This window comes from Vigna unguiculata, chromosome 9, assembly GCF_004118075.2.
Source record: "Vigna unguiculata cultivar IT97K-499-35 chromosome 9, ASM411807v1, whole genome shotgun sequence".
Taxonomy (NCBI): Eukaryota; Viridiplantae; Streptophyta; class Magnoliopsida; order Fabales; family Fabaceae; genus Vigna; species Vigna unguiculata.
Window position 1 is genome coordinate 24,101,841 of NC_040287.1, and position 22,782 is coordinate 24,124,622.

The following is a 22,782-nucleotide window of genomic DNA, read 5'->3' on the forward strand; positions in this document are numbered from 1 at the left end:
TATATATATTAATTTTATTTTTGTGATGAGTGGAGGGTTATGGAAGGTGGTGGTCAATTAATAGCCCATCTTCAACTTGTCATCATCCAAAGTGTTGGTGCATGCATAAAAGTCAATATCTTTCATAATCAATTTTTCACTATCAATTTTTTTTAATGGTTATTCGAGTTGAATTTGTGTGAAGCTCAACTTAAGAAATTTCTTCTAGAATCATGGAAATGGAATGAAAAATTAAGAAAATAATTAAATTTCCATTGTTTTGTGTTTGTTTAAGGAATATTACATAAAAAAAAAAATCTTAAACCTTTCATTGTTTTCAATCTTTTCATCCTTTTTTACGAGAAAAGTCTTACATGTTTTAAAATTGGATCAAACCAACAATAACACGATTAAGAAACCAAATAATTAATGTCAATTTCAAATAGTCAAGATCCATGTTCATTTTTATTGTTGGAGATTTAAAAGACAAAAACGAATGATACCAAGTGCTTACATTTTTTTAAAAATTAAATCAGTATCACATTTGTTAACTGATAAATTTAATTTCGTTTTACTTGTGTTCGAATTTAAGGTGATGATCTATTTAAAAAACATTGCACAATATTTATCTAGACAGGTTAAATATAACAATTAATTATAAAGCTAAGCTAAGAAAAGTCGTTAGGGCAAACTCACTTTTTGGGCTGTGGAAATGTTTACCTTTTCAAAACAGTTTTTGAAAAATGTTTTAAGGGTAATTTATTCAACTTTAGGATAAGGTAGAAGAATTTATCGTGATATTAAATTGTGTTCTACAACCAAAAAGGACCAATTAAGCAAAAGTCTTTGGTTTAAGCATAATGATTGTGATAATCTTATTATTTTCAACTTGTACCATTTTAACTAGTCTTTATTTCACTATGTTTATCATTGCATTTTCTATCTAGTATCATGATTAATTTGTTACTCCAAATTAATTAAACTAAATAAATAAATGAAAAAAAAACTATACTATCTTAAAATTAAAAAAAAATAACAGAAAAAAAGAAACAAACTTTCAATATAAAAAAGCTAATCCTTTTAAAGTAGATGTTATATTTAAAGATGGGACATATAAAAACAATGTCATTTTATATGTAATAGAGAATGTTGTTGAAATCATATTTGAATCAGAAGAATGATGAATTTTACAACACCAATCATAAAAATTCATTTTTTTTTCACACTCACAGAATCAAGTAGTGGTATTTAATAAGTTTGTTCTAGAAGACAATTGAATGACTCATTATACGATAAATATATAAATCAGTAGCCTACCACTACTGTTTAAGTGGTCAAAAGTCAACAGCATATGACATGTCCATAAATATTTTGTCCTTAATATTCAGAATAATTAAAAATGGAAACCCACCTACCCCAGCAACTTCCTGGGTTCTTCAAACCAAAACCCACCACACTCAATTTATATCTTCATTCCCTTCTTCTCTTACCATTTTATTTCCTCATATCAGTGAAGAAAAGGAAAAAGAAAAAGAAAAACACAATATTCTTATGGAGGGTCTTCTGCCTCTGGTTTACAAAGCAATCAAGAGAAACAAAACTCGAAGTCAATACGAGTGTCTCTCATCAGGATCTGCTCTCAACTACAACATCAACATGGCTCAGATGTACCCTCAAACACAGGATCAAATCCTTCGGAATCAGACACCACCCAACCATCATCATCAAGATCATCACAAATATGCTCATCGCCGACATAACTCTGTTGGAGATTTCGGTAATGGTTTCCAATCCACCCAGATGAGAACAGGTGTTGTTTCCAGCCCTTCAAACAAACTCGTTAGGTTTAGGAGTCAGAGAATGTTTTCGTGTATTACTGGTGTCTGAGGTTGTTTTCTGCACAATGTTTTCATGCATTAATTCAGACCGTGTTGTGAACCTTAATTGTGCTGTGGGGTCAGGTTCTCTGAACTTTTCAAACAGTAAAAATAACATTAAATTCTAAAATGAAAGATGAGAAGGTGTTTATATTGGATGTTTGAAATTCAATTTCTAATCTACAAACTTACTTTTTCTAACTTTTATGATTGCGTATCAACAATAGAAGAACTATTTGTCTGTAGAAAAAGTTCATACAAATAAATATATATATATATATATATATATATATATATATATATATACTCTTTATAATAGAAACTATAAATTGAAGAGACAGTTGGATTTGCAGAGAGTTTAGTGATAAAAAAGCTTTAAGGAATGTTTTAGGTAAAAATATTAGGACAACGAAAATAGATGTTTAATATATATAATGTTTCTCCTTTTTTTTTTTATAAAATATATAATAATAAATTTAAATTAAAAATACATTATATAATGGATTTTGAATTAATGAATTCAACACCAAAATCCAATACTCATTAAAAGTTTGATAGGTTGGATTTGAACAAATCACTCAAAATACATATCTCCAAAAGCTTGAATTCTATTGCATGGATTTAAGTTCATAAATATCTATTTTTATTTTTATGTGTAAATTTAGTTTTTTTTTTCATGACGATAAAACAATCTGTTTTTATTTTTATGTGTAAATTTAGTTTTTTTTCATCTTTAATTTCTATATTAAGAAAATCTACAATTTAGTTAATGTGTAAATACATGCAACATATATAATTGGATTAAATTACGATTTTTATGAAATAAGAGATTAAAATCATAAAAGGAAGATAGAAGAACTAATTCTATAAATTAAAGAGAAAATAAAATTGTGATTTTAACTTAAAATATATATATATATATATATATATATATATATATATATTGTTTAAATTACGAGTAATTTCATTAAATACAATTATCGTTTAAATAATTATTTATATAACTATTTTTAAAATAAAATATAAATTTTTAAAGTTTTTTAATTAATATCAATTAATATAATTATCTTTATTGATCTTGATGTATTATTTATTTCGAAATTTTCCGAAACTTATTTTCTCTTTTATAAATGAAAAGAACTTCAGTTCATTCCAAAAACAACAAAATGAAGGAGGAAGCTCACAACTAAATAAAACCCCCATCATATATGGAACACAAAAGGCTACTTACCTTATTTACGCTTGAAAAATTGTAAGTATTAAGATTATAAAGTGTTATTGAATCCCCACTTCCTTATTTTTACCTAAGATATCCCTAAGTTGAAAAATATAAGAATGAGTATAAAGATATAGATAATTATGAGTACAATTTCAATATTTTGATTTTCTAGTAACTATCGATTATGATTACAAATAAAAAATGAACAGCCCAAGCCCACCACGCACACATCCCGACCCAATAGGATCGTATACACAGTGACAGATTTTAATGGAGACAGGGAGGTGCCCCCGGCCCCCCCCCCCCAATTTTTTTTTAATTTATATATAATACATATATATATTTAAAATTTATTAAATTGTAGGTAATATATTTTAAAAATTGATGAAAATTAAATTGTGTATTTTTCCATTTATTTTATAAAGTACAAAATTTAGTGTTAATAGATAATAAAACATAAAATTAAATATAATAAAGAATAGAAATATTTAGGTTTAATTTTTTTTTGTTCCTATTTTTCTCAAAAATTGATCCTACAATAATGTTAATTACACCAACAAATCAAACCATATATTAAGAATTTCAATTTTAATAAAAAAAAAGTCATTGATCTATTTTAAAAAATTTAACGAAATTTATCGTAAAAGATCAAATTATATCAATTTTTCAATAATTGGGACCAAATTAAAACTAAAAACTAGAGGATCAATTTAACATTTTTAAACCAAAACATGAATCAAAAGAGTAATTAAGCCAAATATTTTTTAAGATAATTTTTATTTTCTTTCTCATTATCTTTTTAGTTCTTCACAAATTGTAATAATTTCTCACTCTAATATTGTAATCATTTCTTACTCTCATATGTTTTCTTTCTGTTCTTGAAGAAAAAAAAAGTTAGAAACAAACTCATTATTTTTGCTCCCATTTCTCATTTATCACATCCCTTTCTTGTCTCGTCTCAATAACGAAAAACATTATTTTTTATCTCATGAGATTTTTTGTATATTCATTTTTTTTATGAATATAGAAGAAAAAGAAATAATGTATTATGTGTTTTTTCATAACCAGTTTTTAATTATGACTTGATTATAATATTTTTTTTAATAATTATATGTCTCAATTATAAAAAAAAAATACTATGATAAATTATTTTTTAATGTCATTTACAAAAGAAAAGTATATTGATAAGAAATAAAAGAATAAATTCATTTTTTAAAAGTGATAAAAAAGAAACTATTGATGAAAAGAAGATAAACTCTATTTCTTCACATATTTTGAAGCATTAGACTAATCATCAATTCAGTTAGAGAATTCATTTCTTAAAACATTATACTAATGATCGAATCTAATAATCTCAAAATTATATTACTTTAGCCCCTCCAACATTTTTTGTCAAGATCCGCCACTGAGTACATCCTAGACTATTGGTTGGTAGGCGAGGATCCATCTAATGCTGAGGTAGATAACATGCAGGCCCAAGAGTACAGACGCTCAACATCAAATGGAATATGGAAATGTTACCATTGCAATAAGGTCTGGAATAGTTACAATTTATGATATTCATTAGATTCGTCAGTGTTTATGAAAAGAGGAAAACTACCTCAAAGGTAATAAAGTCGAGAGTGACGCCAGGTAATATAAAATAAGATCTTATGTCCAAAGGTAAGGACGACTAATCTTGAATTCAGTTTAAGTGCATACAAAGAATATTGAAGTATTATTGACTTTAGTGTCGTAGTGCTTGTAGGTACCCCACTCTTAAGAGTGTCGATCAGGAGCGACTAGAGGAAGAAGAAGATTGAAGACTCTTGAGATCGCTTGGTTACATACAAGAACAAATTCATTTGCGTCTTTAAAGATAGTTTGAACACTTATTAAAATTAAATAACAATTTGAAAACTTTATTTTCATAATATAATAATATATAAATAAGTTAATTTAAAAATAGAAAAAAATATTAAAATATATTAATATAATAAATTATCTAATTATTTTATTTTAATAACTTTCATAATTAACTGATTAGAATGTTAATCTATTCTATTAGGCTATGTCTAGTGTATGATATTTAAATCTATTGTCACGCTAGTTGATTAGGATATTAATCTAGTCAATTAGATTAAGTTTGGAATATGGACTTTAGCACTGTCAGTAATCTAATTGATTAGATAGATAACCTAATCAATTAAATGCACAAGAAAACTGATTTGCTTTAAAAATAGATCACTACATCAGTTTTGGGTTACGTTTTCGAAAGCAAAAGATTTGAGAAAAAGATTGTTGAAGTGTTCTTGGAGTATTTTGCAGTTGTGCTTCATTGTTCATCAAAAGTGATCATAAAGATATCATGAAGATGGTGTAATAGTGATACCAAGCTCTACATTGATTCAAGTGTTGTTATTCCATCACAAGTTCATCTTCTACGTATCACTATTATTGTTGTCTAATGCATTGTTTGGTTTCTTGGTTCTGAAACTTTGTTTTTCTATCATAGTGATTGTGATAGGTGTTAGTAACTGCATGTAGCATTACTGCTTTGCGTTTCTTGAAGTTATTGCTTTGCGTTTCTTGAAGGATTGTTTCGAGATTGTGTATATAGAGTGTAAAAATTACATAGGTGGATCTTGTATTGTCTTAACTCTTGATGTTTTAGTAGAATTTCTAGCGTAGAAAGCTAAAGATTGGATGTAGATTCAGTTGAATTGAACCAGTATAAAAATTGGTGTTTCTTGTGCTCTTCTTTCATCATCCTTTTACATTTTGCTAAGTATATGGGCTAGATAATGCATTCCTGGACACATTTTGTCAATTGGTTAAAGATCGTTTAAAGAAATTGTTTTTAAATTTTGAAAAACTAAGAAAAACTTGCAAAACCAATTCACCCCCCCTTCTTGGTTGTAAAGTATTGGTGCATCAATTCTAACAATAGTGATATTACTATTAGTAGTATTAATCTTAGCCTATCAACATGATATAACTTGTATGGTTACATTTAACACATTATTTCTAGATTTAATACAATTGAAATATAATAATCAAGCGGATCTTCATCAACCACATAAGATCTTCATGCACTTGGCTTTATCAAATCTTTGCTTCAAGCTTTCTTGTGCCAACAATCTCCCCTTGATTTGATGAAGCCAACATCCTCGAGTTGAATTGATCAACTAAGATCCATAGGGAAACCTGAAAAAGCTTTTGCGTACAAGATACCAATATACAAATACACATCCAAGCAAAAGCACACAAGGATACATACATATCACATATGCATATGCTCCCCCTATCACTAATAATGTGATTTAAATTCAGATTTATATATTACATGGTTCCAGCAGATTTAATTCCAGGTTTTCCAACTTTAACCCAATTTTACTCATTTTTCTCCCCCTTTGGATTCATCAAATTAAAGTAATGCACATATCATTTTGGAAAGAGTTAAATTTTCATTAATGCATCAAACATAGATACTGTCAAAGCAACTAATAATGGATACAAACACTATAGAAACGAAACAAAAATGAAAAGTACAATATGAAGCTGAGACTGATATAATCAGTCGATTGAAAGCGAACAACAATTGATTAAAATACTGGAATAGATAGACACAAACATAAATGTAGAAACAACATGCAATGCATGACCTATGAGCCATCCCCTTCACTCATCCATGGGGTTGTCTCTGTTGTAAACATTGTAGAGGAGGTCATGAACATTATGCAGCTAATCATCCAGATCTTGAAAACGAGTTGTGCAATATGTATGATATGCATTTTGTGACATGTTCAAGTCTTGAAGTTGGTTGAGAGCCATCCTTTCAAACTAGGAATATGTATGTGCAGTGTTCTCAGGAGGTTGATAGATCTCAATGGCCATGGGTTATGGATAATTTTGTCCTTGTTTTACTCCACTTATGCCAGCCTCATGATCGTTGGCTCAAACTTCAATGTTTGCAGCTTGTTCTCCTTCAATCAGCCATGTGTTACCTATCTTGGTGAATCACATCTTGTGCATATTGAGTGTAGAAACATGGTTTAACAGGCCAGTGAACTCCTCAAGCTCTCCTTCCACATCAACACCAAAATGCTTAATAAACTTGGAGATAAGAACCACATATGGAAGCTTGAAATTAGTTAACCTTTTGGCCTTCAACATATGGTCACGAATGATCTATGTCCAATCAATTACCATACCATTTTGGATGCAATAGATCACCGCTAAGTCACCTTCATTCAAGGTTGAATGATTGCTCCCCTTAGGCATGATAATTTTGGTCACCACCATGGCTAGCAACCTTTCCTCCACACAAAGCCTTCACACATAGAAATTTTGAGTTTGCTCACCTAGATTGCGCACACATTGGTTGAAATATTGAACTTTGTTGAATTCATCCATTGCAATTATTTAACCCTTGCGAATTTGCACACCCTTTTGCCTTAGGGCAGCCACATCCTTCCATGTTTGTCTTGTGATCTCCATATCAACACCTTTGACACTTGATTTTAGGATGCCATTGTTGAACTTGAGGTTGGTATAGAAGACCTTCACCAAATCCAGACAAAAGTCTTCAATTCCTGAGACTTGAAGTGTTTCTCTAGAGTGTAACATCCCTACTGGAAATTACTTAAATAAAATAAATAAAAAGATAATTGAAATTCAAACATCATAATTTATTATTCCAAAATGCGAGAAAATTTGAAATTTATTCATCGTGCTGAATATTAAACAAATTGGTTCATCAATGTATTACAAGTTCCAATAAACCACCAGTTTAAAACAAAACATAATTAAAATCCCTAGTCAAGAGTCCCAAGCTAGCCTCTCTTCATCGCTATGCATCAACAACATCACCTGGAATATCATTTGCTCCTTGTGATAAGTCACACGATCATCGCCAAATACAAACAAAAAGGGTGAGCTCATAATAATTTAACATATAAGTGAACAAACATCAAGATACACTCTACTATTTTCTTCGATTTAGTTCTTGGCCAAGACCTTAATACCCCAAGGCTTTTCAACCTTCAATTCATACAAATTGACCATGGACTCAGGATATATGATGCTCCCACGAACCTGCTCGCTCGTGGTCCTGCCTCTACGAACCTCCCCGCTTGTAGTCCAACTCTACGGACCTCCCCACCCGTAGTCTAACACACACGATCCACCAATTACGACCCTTCCTACTCGCAACATCTTTCAAGTGTGAGCACGGAACATACGAACCTCCCTGCTCGTATCCCCACACAAGAGTATCAGGATATGAACCTCCCCGCTCATATTATCACGTGTTCATCACCATCCATGAACCTACCCACTCATGGCACAACATATCCTGATCTAAGTCTTACATCACAACATGATAACAAAAGCAAGAAAAGTTCTTGGCTACGCGTTATCGCCTGGTGCTGCCTAAGCGCCGCCAGGCAAAAATCCTACGCAGACCGCATAGCGGGACACACTCGTCGCCAGGCGCCAGGCTATAAACAGACCCATTGTCATAGGGTCTATCGTCTGGCGATATGCATCTCACTACTAGACGTCGCGTGTTCCAGGGAAGTCCCTAGTGATTCTATCACCTGGCAGACACGTAGGCTGCCAGGCGCCACACCAGTAGCACAATTCTGTTGGTTTTGGCACCCAAAATGGATTGTTCTTCAATCCAGATTACTTCCAAAGGCAAATATTCACACTCACGTATCAGAACCTGAGTCTAATTACCACACCACACTTGTTTCAATTACTTATAACTCATATGCACAATTTCATATATTCAAGACATGTGATTCCCCAAACACTCTATCATTACACCATGACTTAGTCAAACTTATGAAAATAATACACTATCCATCATCTCATCATCAAACACATGCTTCTGACACAATACAGTAGCACCACACCTTTCCCCTCAAATATTCTTAAATTACATCTACACAAATCATAAATTGATACCTTAATCCACTATTGTGTAACCTTCCCGCATCCCACAGTACATGCTTAAAGCAAACTATATTTTCCAGAACCTGCACTCTCAATTAGAATAATACATTCCCTTTTACATTACCCTTCCCGCATCACTTCCAAATTACACATTTAAATAAGCATACCATCGTATACTTTTTCATTAACTCATTCTAAACCACCAAAGTTTCAGTGTCCTATTCTCGTCCACATGAATCGATATTAATACTCCATAAAACTCAACCCTCGCATCACGTTCAACCATAAAGCAAAATGGGAAAACTAGTGCTACCGCCTGGCGCCATATTACGCACCGCCAGGCGGCGTATCAGGTTCTGGGAAATTCCTAGTTTCCTCCTCTGTGCGAAAATTGCCCCAATCTTTTTGCTTGACAGTTTTACCATACGATTAGCTCGAATTCACAATCAATCCAGGAAGTACAATGCACCAAAAACACCACTATGATTAATGACAATTTAAACACAGGAATCAGGTTCCTACTTGTCCTCTTTCAAGTTCTCTCATGATCCCATGGTCACTCACTCCCCCTTGCTCGAAAGATTTATTATACAACCCAATTCCATTCCATTTATACATTAATCATCATACACAATATACAAGTAAATTCCAGAAGTCGCAAGGACTCCTGCACCAAACAATAGAAAAACAACCAAAACAGCGTCACACTGCTTGGCGATAGTTCATCGCCGTTAGGCGGTTCATAGCAGAAGCCAGAAACTGGGTCAAAATTGATGCGTCGCCTAGCGGCTCATTCCTTACCGCCAGGCGGTTTCTAGACACACAACCACTCAATTACAAAGTCAATGCACAACCAATTTAACCAATTCATGTTTCATGATAATTCCTACACCTTTAGGAATTTAATATCACACACCAAGATAAAAATATATTACTAAAACAATAAGCAATTAAATTAACACACAATTTGACATACACAGGACTCGAACCCAAATCCTCTCAACACAATCGAGTACTCTTAACCATTTTAGTTAGTACTTTTCCACGTCATAAAGACTAATAATTAATGTCATAAAGATTTCCATTACCCGTATTTATTAAATAATTATTTAATTAATTATTTAAATTCTTCGGGTCTTACATAGAGTCCCAAAGTTCTCTACCCTCAGCCATGACAGACGCAATACCTTAGGAAAGATCATTTGCTTCCTAGTGATCTCAATCAAGAATGTTTGAATCATATCTTCATGCCCTTCGAACCATGCTTCAAGCCTTCCATTATTCAAGGCAATGAGAGATGATGGAGTAGGTGGGGTGGAGTTTTCTTCATTTGAAGGGGTTGTTCTTTGTCTACGAGGCATGGTGAATCTAGGTCTGGCTCTTACTAGTAGATATGAATGTCAATGCATGTATTTATAGAATCAACATGTTGATTATTAAAATCAGTCAATTAATTTGCACAAATATTATGGATTCAATGTAGTAAAGGGAATCACAACTTATTAAATGTATTGGAATTTGTATCAAAGTATTCAGTAATGTGTTTCACAAGCGTTCTATGTAACATCTCGGTCGAATATTACGAATTTTAATAAAATAAAATGTATATAGATACTAAAAAACCCTCATTTATTATACTTCTCTTTCCCAAAACGCGGTAAAATTAAAAACATTCATTACCTCGCCAATTATTCAAATATCTGCCAAAATATAAAATCAAATACACATTTCAAGTTTGATAACATCAATTATTACAATTCCTTACAATCCATAAAGTAGTAAAACACTGTAGAAAAATTCAAAAGATAGCCCATGCTCTAGCTCTATGCCTCACCAAGTCCACCTACAACATCATTTGCTTCCGTGTACCGCATACATGATCATCGCCAATCACAAGCAGATAGGGTGAGCTAACAGTATAAATATATATATATATATATATATATATATACACACACACACACACACACACACATATTACAAATTATAAGCACACTCACATCAAAGGAACTCTATCCTTTGATTCCAAACCACATGGCCACCACCATGTTACCTGTGTTCTACGTCTTTAGATGAATACCTCAAGATACACTTGTTGCCACACCTACAAGCCACAACCTATAGAACACGTGCGGGAAACCTGTTACAGACTACACTCTGTAACGCCAGATGGAGTTCCCAATACGAACATAGTTTGTAATGTCCTAAGACTAGCAAACTCATGGGCTACATACCGAGGAGAGTAATCTTTTTGGACCCATTTGTATAAGTCACAACTCGCACACTCACCAATCTGAGCCACATCTCAAGGATTCCTCGTGTTCATCTGCCATCCTGAACCACGACTCAAGAGATGTCATTCCATGCCACAACTCTAGGAATGCCACTTGTTTAACCCCTATCCCGAGCCACAACTCAAAGATACGTTCCGAGCCACAACTGCCTCTACAGGTCTCGCTAAGCGGAATGACCGTCACCACCAGGTGCCACGCACTCTACTACTCCCCTAATTTGGAAGTTATCGCCTGGCGGGTCAAACACCAACGCTAGGCACTACACCAGTACTTGCACAATACTAGTTCTTAGGCACCTAGAACAGATTTACACTTCCTAATCAAGGCATCAAGACCCACCATAATATGGACTAATTTAATTACGTCAATTCTCACATGCTTATATTATTATCATCAAGGTTCCTATTTCCATTGAAGTTCAACAACCCAAGTATACTACTAATCAGGCTTGCTTAAGGTCAACCTTGCTCCTTCATAGTATGCCACAATCAACTCATACCACTACAAGAAAAACTAAAATTACCAACGAAATTTTACCGACGAATATATTTTTGTCGGTAAATTTGAATTACCGACGAATTTTACCAACAAATTCTCAAATTTTAATTATCGATGGAAAAATCTGTCAGAAACACAGATTTCATTTATCGACAGAAAAATCTGTCGGTAATTCAAATTTTTTTTACTGACAAATTTACCGACGAATTTATCCATCGGTAAAAAGAGCGGGAAATTTCTCGCTCAAATTTGTATTGTCAACAGATTATTCCGTTTGTAAAATTCATCGATAATTTAAATTTTTTTTACCAATGAAATTACCGACAGATTTATCCATCGGTAAAAGAAGCGAAAAATTTCTCGACAAAATTTGAATTGCCGATGGATTTTTCCGTCGATACTTACATAACTTCAAATTCGTCGGTACTTACATAACTTAAAATATGTCGATAAATCCGTCGATAATTTAATTTTTTTTATCGATGAATTTTCCCACAGATTTATTGGTCGATAAAAGGAGTAGGAGTTTTCCCGCCAAAAGCTCACCTTATAAGAAGATGAGAAGAAGAAGAAGAAAAGAAGAAGAGGAGAAGAAGAAAAAGAAGAAGAAGAAGAAGAAGAAGAAGAAGAAGAAGAAGGAGAAGGAGGAGGAGAAAGAGAAGAAGAAGGAGAAGAAGAAGGAGAAGAAGAAGGAGAAAGAGGAGAAGAAGAAGAGGAAGAAGGAGAAAATGAAGGATGATGAGTGCGTATTTTTGCCCTCATTCAGTGTTTAATTCTAAGTATTTAATTGAATTTATGTGCTTAAAGAGTGATTTAATTAACAATTCAGATAATTAGGCTATTTGAACTTGTGCAATAAAAATGTCTTAAAAAGTAATTTTTAGCTGCATAAATTAATTTTAGATATTTTAATGTTTGTTGATACAGCTGAAGTTAAGATTAAGCTTATTTAAAGGTGGAAAAATAAATTGATTGAAATTACAAACACCTTTTAATAAGGCTGAAATTAGCAAGTTCTGGAAAAATCACTTTTGCACCCCATACATTACTTAAACACTCTCCTATTTCCAAATGGGTCTCACAAAACTTACTTCTGCACCCCTGCCTTTGTCTATTTGCACCCCTTTTTCCACTCATAACATAGATGCATTCAGATACTTCCATGTGGCAATCCTCAACTCTTAAAATTGGCCAATCATCACATGCCACGTGGGCTTAATCTCCACTAAAGAATCTGAGCCAATAACATGTTGCCACGTCATCATCTTCATCTCTACACAAAAACCCTAATCTTTCTCCTCAACAACCATCCTTCACAGCCGCCGCTGGCAGCCATTGCTCCGCCACCGCCAATCTCGCCATCAAACCTCCGGCCACCACGGTTGCAAACACCATCGCGAGTCATCTTCTATCCGCAAGGAAACAATGGCAGCAACGGAGATGTTCGTGCACCCATTTGCACAGCTTCCATCTTCTCCGCAGCGCATCCTCCACGTTCCTGCATACGAGGCCACCACCGTCATCCATTCAAGCTGTTGCACCTGCGAATCCTTCACGTTGTCGCCACCACGAACTAGAAAAGATGCGCACCATAGATCTTGCAACTGCACCATCAACCTGCAGCAAATCGCGACATGCGCATGCACCTTGCGTAAACCTGCAACCACGCACCACCATCTCGCGCACCAGCAGCCACCGCAGCTCCAGCACGCACCAGATTCACGAATCCCATTGGTGCACCTGCAATTGCGAAGTAGCAGTTCGAACATGCATATGTTTCAGCCACCGTGACCAATGAAGCAGCCTGCAACAGCCTTCACGCACCAGCAATTCGAACCATCACCATGCGGAGTGCTGAAGCGACCCATGGCAGCGGAAGCTCGAGCACTGCACCGTGACAGCGAGCTATCTCTGCACCTCGCGCAACACCTGCAGCCACCAGTGTTCTACAATCACGGCCACCATAGCAGCAGCACCACCGCGTCGGAGCAGCCACCGTCAACCGCGCAGCCAAGGGAGGGAGAAGAGTGTGAGAGGAAACCCTAATTCTGATATGAGAGAAGGAGAAAGCTGCCACGTGTCAGTCTGCTATTACACAGTCAAACTGGTCAAAGCTGGTCAAACAGTCAATTCTGGTCAAATATTCAAATCTGGTCAAAGATTGGTCAAACAAGAGGGGTTTAACTGCAAATATTGATATTTTTGGATGTCTCTGCAAATTTGGACTATAGGATTAAAAATGGCTTATTGAGAAAATTAATGCAAATATTATTTGTTAATAATTTATTAGATATCTTTAAATAATTAATTTATTTAATTATATCATAAATTATTAACCAAACTATATTTGTCAAATAATTTAGATCTCTCCAAATATCTTTGAATATTTATCTTTATCTTTATTTTAAAAGATATTTGAGAGGTTTTAGCAACCGAAAAGCCCAGTCCAAATCCTATATAAAGAGACCAAGGGAGAAGTAGAGGAACAAGTTCGGGACTTCAGAGTTTTGGAACCCTTAGGGATGCCTAATTTCGTTTCCTTTCTCTCTCTTTTCTTCTCTTTATTCTTCTTTTTATTTTGTATTCCATGGATTGCTAAACTTCTTGGGTTGATTCCATTGTAATTTCTTAATTGGATTCTGAGGTTAGATCAATTAATTTCTTTGTTCTTTTTATTATTGTTGAGGTTTTCATTCATCTATGTCTTTTATCTTTAAATCATATAAGAAGTAATGATTTTAAATCTATATGCATGTTGGTCATATGAGTCCAAAGGTTTTTAAATTGAATTGTGACTTTACTTTAATTTTATTTAGAAACTTTCATGTGATTAAATTAGTTTTTACTAATAATTGAGACTTTACTTTGATTAAAGGTATTTACTCTAACGAAAATTAATTGAGACTTTACTTTGATTAATTAAGCTCTTTATTTGGTGAGGAGATAAAAGAATAGACATGATTAGGCATAGTAAAATTTGATTGAGACTGTACTTTGGTTGAATTTACTGTGGATAATCTAAAAGTTCTCACTTTTAATTGAGACTGTACTATGGTTAAAAGTGAGAACGCCAACAAATTAATTGAGACTTTACATTGATTAATTTGTAAATCTACAACAATAATTAATTGAGCAATAATCTTTAGATAACCGATGATGAATCTATTTTGAAAAAGCCATAGAATCAATCTATTTTCTTTACTATTGTTTATATCTTATTTTATCTTTTTATCTTTATCCCTCATATTTTTATAATTTTATTTGACTAACTCTTGTATAGTTTTATAAGAACTAATTTGTTAAAAATCAATTCCGTGTTCGTTGGGAGACGACTTTGGGTTACTTTACCCTTTCTATTTTGTTGACTACTTTCTTAACAATATTGAAGTTGTTATAGATAAGTAGTATAAATTTGATCGCGTCAACAACAGCGTTATCAAATTTGATACCAAAGGAGAAGAAGGAAAAGAAGGAAAAGAAGAAGAACAAAGAGGAAGAAGAACAAGATGGCGACGATGGCGGTGGCAGCGGCTGGTGGAGCTTGGTGGAGACATGAAGCTCCAAGTGTAGCGAAAATGATGGAGGAAGCATGGAAGAGTAGAAGGCAAGTTTGTAGGCTCTTGCTTGCAATGGATAGGTGAAAGGTTGAGTGATTTAGAGGTAGCTCTAGCTTAGGAAGGGGGCTAGAGGTAAAGAGAGTAAGCTCTCTAAAAAATGACTCTCAAGTGGCAATAGTGAGGAGTGTTCTCAACTCAAAGTATCTATTGCACAAAAATTCAAGAGTGAGTACAATGCTGAAAAATTAAGGCTTTTATACTCAAGCCATTACACATGAGGAATCTTGACCCTTGGATGAGAAGGAGAAAACATCTTGGCCTTTGATGCTAGCTTGGATTTGATGCTAGCTTGGAGAAGAAGGCTTGATCTTGGCCATTGGATGATGCCTTGGAAAAGGAGGAAGCATTCCTAACCCTTGGATGCTTTGGATCCATGAGGTGTAGGAAGAAGTGTTGACTTCCACTTAGTCCACCTTGGCTCTTTTGATAGCTCCTGGCCAAATCTTCTATTGGGCAGTCAAACCCAATTTTATCAATTCAACTACTCATTGTTTGACTTATTATTCTAGAAAGCAAAGCCTAAACAATAGGCCAATATTATTGCTATTCTATTGCTCTTTGAGACACCTCTTCAAATCTTCACATCTTCTTTGGTCCATGTGGAGAGTATGAGAAGTCCACGTGGGTTTAGGCCATCTTGAATGAAGCCCAATTTGATCTTTTTTTAGTATGCCCCTTGTTATTGGGCCTTTTGATGGGCTTGGCCTTGAAGGTGCATGATGGCAATGGATTGGACCTTGAGCATGATTTGGGCCTAGGCGTTGCCCAAGCTATAAGCCTTGTTGGGATCACATCAGCAGCGACGACGACAACCACGAAGAAGAAGAAAACGAAAAAAAAATGAAAGAGGTAGAAGGAAGAAGATGAACAGTTCATGTTATTTACCGACAAATTTTTTGGTAATTACCGATTTTCGATCGGTAATTACCGACAGATTTCTTCGTCGGTAACTATCGACGGATTTTACCGACATATTTTTCTATCGGTAATTATCCACGGAACATGATTTTCGTCGATAAAATTTTATCGATAATCATTTTACTAACGAATTTTTACCGTGGATAATCAGTCGGTAATGTTGATTTAGTGACGAATTTTGACCATTATCGACGGATTTTGACCGTCGGTAATATCAGTTTTTCTTGTAGGGTACTACCTATATCTCATCATTGGTTCCAGTTATTCCCTCAATCTCCACCTAAATTCAAGTGACGTAGCAATTATACCTTAACCTATAATTACATCTCACTTTCAATTTAAGCAATTCACATAACAGCTCCAACTCTTAAGTTATATTCTGTTTTTCCCCCAAGTAAGAGTCTGCCTCAATTACATCTCTAAAGTACTATCATGATGTTATATTTTATTACAAAACAAAATCAGAACTTAACATTCTCACCTCATACATTGCTTATCCTTGTAATCCATATCCAGCATATTCCAACCCCTTTCAATACTCCAAGTGGCCCAGATTAGATTTCCAAACCCGTACTGTACATCGAACGCACAATGGACCCTTCTCTAATCTAGTGCCTGGTGCCAATTTGAGTGTTGCATTGGGGTTCATACAATTATGGAAAGCCCAGAATTCTCCCTACACACATGAACTCTACACTTTCCACAATCATTTCCCCCTCAACTTTCAACTCAATCGTTCTAGTTACGTGTTCAATTCCATAATTAATTCCTAAAGCTTTCATCACATAGAGTTCTAATACCATAATGTATGAAATCATATTACTATCAAATCCCCAAAACCCCCATTTTCTGAACCCTAATATTCATGTGCAACCATTTTCATTCAATTCCTTTATGCCACACTACAATTTCACAATTAATCCCTTTTCCCAAAGCACCCATAATTAAGAACACATTTTCCACCAATCATAAACACCCAAAAATTCCAAAACATCAAAAAATCAAGCCACATTGATCGCGTCGCCTGGTGGATCTCCATCACCGCCAGGCTATTCATCCAAAAACCCAAAAAACTAGGTGACACAACTTGCGTCGTCTGACAGCCCGTTCACGCTGCTAGGTGGTTCCTCAAAGCAACCCAAAAATTGCACATAAAAAGGCAATCATACATCATATTCCATGCGAGATTATGTAATTAAATATAAAACGAGAGTTACAGCTCTCCTAACCTAGATTCCTTGCATAAAATTGAAAATCCTATTATTTCTTCCTTGATCTAAAATGTCTCCCTTTGCTTCTCTAACCACTAGCTCTCACTCACCCTCACTACACACAATAAATGCTCTGAATTCCTCTCTCCACAACTCTCACAGAATGCAGTCCCAAACTCACCCTCTATCTCTCAATTTTTACCTCATAATTACTCTTTAATTGTGGTTAATGTCTCAAAAACGAAAATTACCTAATTGATGGTTGTAATTACCATTCAAGAACCATTATGACATGGTTTTCTAGCCCTCTTGGCTGCCATCTCGTGATTGCTAGGGTTTTCAGCCCTTCTCATCTTTGCCAAAAGTAATTTTAGCAAAAAGAGAACTAAATTTGTGTCTACCAAGGTTCAAACACACAACCATGCCAATGTCAAGTTAATGCACAACCATTCAACCAATTCATGTTTTGTGATAATTCCTATAAATCTAGGATTTTATTATCACTCATCATGATCAATCATATTATTATAAAATAATAATCCATTAAATAACACACATAGGACTTGAACCCAAGTCCTCTCAACACAAATAAGTACTCTCAAACACTTAAGCTAGTATTTTTCCACATCATACAAACTAACAAACATTAATTGTCATAAAGGCTCCCACTACTCATTTATTAATTAATTAATTATTTAACTAATTAATTTCCTCGGGTCTTACATTTTATGTGCAATCCACTCAAAATAGTTCACAACAAATGCGTGCACATTAGAAATCATGCAATTAAAGTGCTTTATGGTCAATGCAATCGGAAAATTTGGTATTTAGTTGATGTACTAGCTGTTTTTGCTGCTACTATAATTCAAAATAATGTCATGTGAAGAATACTTTGACTGGGTCAATCAATTAAAAACAATTCGAGCAAATCCACATCAACATAAGTGAAATCAACACATAAAATACAGAGTAAGTCGATTAAAAATGCATCAGGTCACACATTTTTAGTGCAGTGACAATTTTAAGTGAAATTTATGCTTTGTTTTCACAAATTTAACGGACTAAAAATTTCAAATCACATGAAATACACACTATAACAATTTGAGTGAAATTTATGTGTTGTTTTGTGAGTATTAGCATATTGAAACAGTACCAGAACACAAATTATGCAGATTTTGACATTTTAAGTGAAATCTATGTAATGATTTTACAAATTTGATAGACTAAAATACTAGCAGTTCACAAATTATGTAACATTGAACACTTTAAATGCAATAAACACATGATCCAATAAAATTAACAAGCCAAATAGATATCAACCTACATTTTTCATGGCCAGAACACCTAATTCAGTTCTAAGCTTGTTGAATCTATCACATGCAAGTGGTTTAGTGAATAAGTAAGCCAATTGGTTTTCAGTTTTCCAAACTTGATTTCAATTTCACCTTTTTTAATATGATTCCTTATGAAATGATGTCTGATTTCAATGTGTTCAGTTTTAGAATGTTGAATTGGATTCTGATTTAGGTTGATTGCACTTGTATTACATGGGTTTACACCATAATCCATGGGTTACGCTTAAGCCAAATTATTTGTGCACATCCATGTCCAGCTACTTTGTACTCAGCTTCAGTAGTGGAGAGTGATACACATGCTTGCTTCTTGCTATTCCATGAGATTAGGCTTGATCCAAGTAGATGGCATGTACCACTTGTGCTTTTCCTATCCAATTTGCACCCTGCATAGTCAGAATCTGAAAAACCACTAGGAACAATGTTAGAATCACTAGGATACCATAATCCAATATTAGTTGTCCCTTTTAGATACTTGAGAATCCTCTTTGCAGCTTTGAAGTGCGAATCCTTTGGATTGGATTGAAACCTTGCACACAAGCATACACTAAATTGAATATCTAGCCCACTAGCTGTTAGATATAGTAAAGAACTAATCAATCCTCTATATTTGGTTGAATCAACTTGTTGTCCAGCTTCATCTGCATCCATAAGGCAATTCGTGGTAGTTGGAATGGTAACCTCTTTGCAATCCTCCATTTTGAACTTTTTCAGCAGGTTAAAACAATATTTTGACTGACTTAAAAATGTCCCATGCTTGAGTTGTTTCACTTACAGCCCTAGGAAGTAGGTTAGCTCACCCATCATAGACATTTCAAATTCTCCCTGCATAGCTGCAACAAACTCTTCACACATGGAGTTATTATTTGAGCCAAAGATTATATCACCAACATACACTTGAACAAGTATAACATCATTTGCATGTTTTCTAATGAAGAGTGTTTTATCAATAACACCTCTAGCAGAACCTTTTGTTAAAAGAAAATTGCTTAGCCTTTCATACCACTGTCGTGGTGCTTGTTTCAAACCATACAAGGCTTTTTTCAATTTGAAAACATAATTAGGATAAAAGTGATCTTCAAAGCCAAGGGGTTGTGATACATACACTTCTTCATTTAAGAAATCATTTAAGAATGAACTTTTCACATCCATTTGTGAAAGTGTGAAATTATACATGCAAGCATATGCCAATAATAATCTCACAGCTTCTAGCCTAGCTATAGGTGCATGTGTTTCATCAAAATTAATACCTTTCTCTTAATTATAACCTTTACCAACGAGCCTAGCTTTATTCCTAACTATGTTACCATCTTCATCCATTTTATTCCTAAACACCCATTTAGTACTAATCATATTCATTTCATTAGTTCTAGGAACAAGAGACCACATATCATTTCTTATGAATTGATTAAGCTCATCTTGCATCGCAACAACCCAATTACTATCATCTAATGCATCATTCACATTCTTAGGTTCAATTTGAGATACAAATGCAACATGTTCAAAGAATACAAGCTTGCGTCTAGGAGATAGTCCATGTATGATATCACCAATTATGTTGTCATTTGATAATCTCTTGGGTTCAATCCACTCCTTATGTAAGTTGTTATCTGCAAATTCTTCAATCGATTGAATTTCCTTTTCAACTGACTGATTTCCTATAGCAAATTGCTTTTCCAACACCATGTCTTCATCATCTGCAATCTTATGCCTTTGATCTTGCAGCAATGGGTTAATTTCATCAAATACAACATGCACAAACTCTTCAACATTCATTAGCCTTTTGTTATCGTGGCAACCAAAATCGCAGCAAGACGGCGAAAATAATTTTAAAAAAATACAAAGGAGTCGCCACCATAGTTTATTGTGGAAAAGTATAGAAAAACCTTAAAAAAAGAATAGTCTTTGAAACCAAATTTGGGTTTGGGAGTCGGTTACGTGTGGGGAATGTATTAGCACCCCAACAACGTTCGTCCTAATACGATTTCCTTTAATTAAGTATGCAAGATAAAAGTAGATTTTTTAAAAATATTTTTTGTTCCCCATAAATCAAACAAAATAAATACATATACAAAATAATAAGGATAAAAAATTATTTTTTTTTATTTTTTTTGACCCGCCGAGGATTGTACCTCGCTCTTACGTATTCCCATGTGGAAAATCAAGGATAACGTAGTTCTTTGTAAAAATATTTGTTGGTTGATATTTTTTAATTTTAGATTTTTATATATTTTTTTATTATCAAAAGAATATGAGATTCAACATGATATAAAATTAAGTTATCAAGCAAATCCAAGACTTGACATAATGTCCAAAAATTATATATAAAAAAGAAGTATCATTTATAATTTTTATCTTTATTTTTATTCTTTTAAAAAAAAGGAGAACTAAAAGCTTACGAAGGAATTTATAATGTTGTCATACGACACATATCAATCATGAATTCAGCCCTATAATTACATGACATTGGACCTCAAATGCGTTTAGTATTATATTGAGTCAATCAGTCATACACTTGATATTGTAACAGAGAACGAAGTCAAGATTCACAACCCTTAATTTTATTATTCTCACCAATACATGAATAACATTCAGAGCAAAAAAGAACATACCTTTCAAGGCCACGAACATAACAACTTCAATTGAGAGGATAGTGAGGTGATCCCCCTTTACATGTGTGCCCTAGTAATAAAAAGAAAAGAAGTATTGAATTTTTTGTGTGTCTTGAATTGGAGAGATTTTGTGCTTATATAGACACAGTGACGGATTTTAATGGGGGCAGGGAGGTGCCCCCCCCCCCCCCCACAATTTTTTTTTAATTTATAATATATATATATATATATATATATATATATATATTTAAAATTTATTAAATTGTAGGTAGTATATTTTAAAAATTGATGAAAATTAAATTGTGTATTTTTCCATTTATTTTATAAAGTACAAAATTTAGTGTTAATAGATAATAAAACATAAAATTAAATATAATAAAGAATAGAAATATTTAGGTTTATTTTTTTTTTTTTGGTTCCTCTTTTTCTCAAAAATTGATCCTACAATAATGTTAATTACACCAAGAAAGCAAACCATATATTAAGAGTTTCAATTTTAATAAAAAAAAGTCATTGATCTGTTTTAAAAAATTTAACGAAATTTATCGTAAAAGATCAAATTGTATCAATTTTTCAATAATTGGGACCAAATTAAAACTAAAAACTGGAGGATCAATTTAACATTTTTAAACCAAAACATGAATCAAAAGAGTAATTAAGCCAAATATTTTTTAAGATAATTTTTATTTTCTTTCTCATTATCTTTTTAGTTCTTCACAAATTGTAATAATTTCTCACTCTAATATTGTAATCATTTCTTACTCTCATATGTTTTCTTTCTATTCTTGAAGAAAAAAAAGTTAGAAACAAACTCATTATTTTTGCTCTCATTTCTCATTTATCACATCCCTTTCTTGTCTCGTCTCAATAATGAAAAACATTATTTTTTATCTCATGAGCTTTTTTGTATATTCATTTTTTTTATGAATATAGAAGAAAAAGAAATAATGTATTATGTGTTTTTTCATAATCGATTTTTAATTATGACTTGATTATAATATTTTTTTTTAATAATTATGTGTCTCAATTATAAAAAAAATACTATGATAAATTATTTTTTAATGTCATTTACAAAAGAAAAGTATATTGATAAAAAATAAAAGAATAAATTCATTTTTTAAAAGTGATAAAAAAGAAACTATTGATGAAAAGAAGATAAACTCTATTTTTTCACATATTTTGAAGTATTAGACTAATTATCAATTCTGTTAGAGAATTCATTTCTTAAAACATTATACTAATGATCGAATCTAATAATCTCAAAA

The 22,782-nt window shown here is 33.1% G+C and overlaps 1 protein-coding gene across 1 annotated transcript; it reads left to right on the forward strand.

The window, feature by feature from the left end:
• The first annotated feature begins 1,396 nt into the window (after window positions 1-1,396).
• LOC114196328 lies at window positions 1,397-2,023 on the forward strand. Its single transcript, XM_028086939.1, has one exon. The coding sequence runs from the start codon at window positions 1,531-1,533 to the stop codon at window positions 1,864-1,866; it is 336 nt and encodes a 111-aa protein (XP_027942740.1). The 5' UTR covers window positions 1,397-1,530; the 3' UTR covers window positions 1,867-2,023.
• Window positions 2,024-22,782: the final 20,759 nt, after the last annotated feature.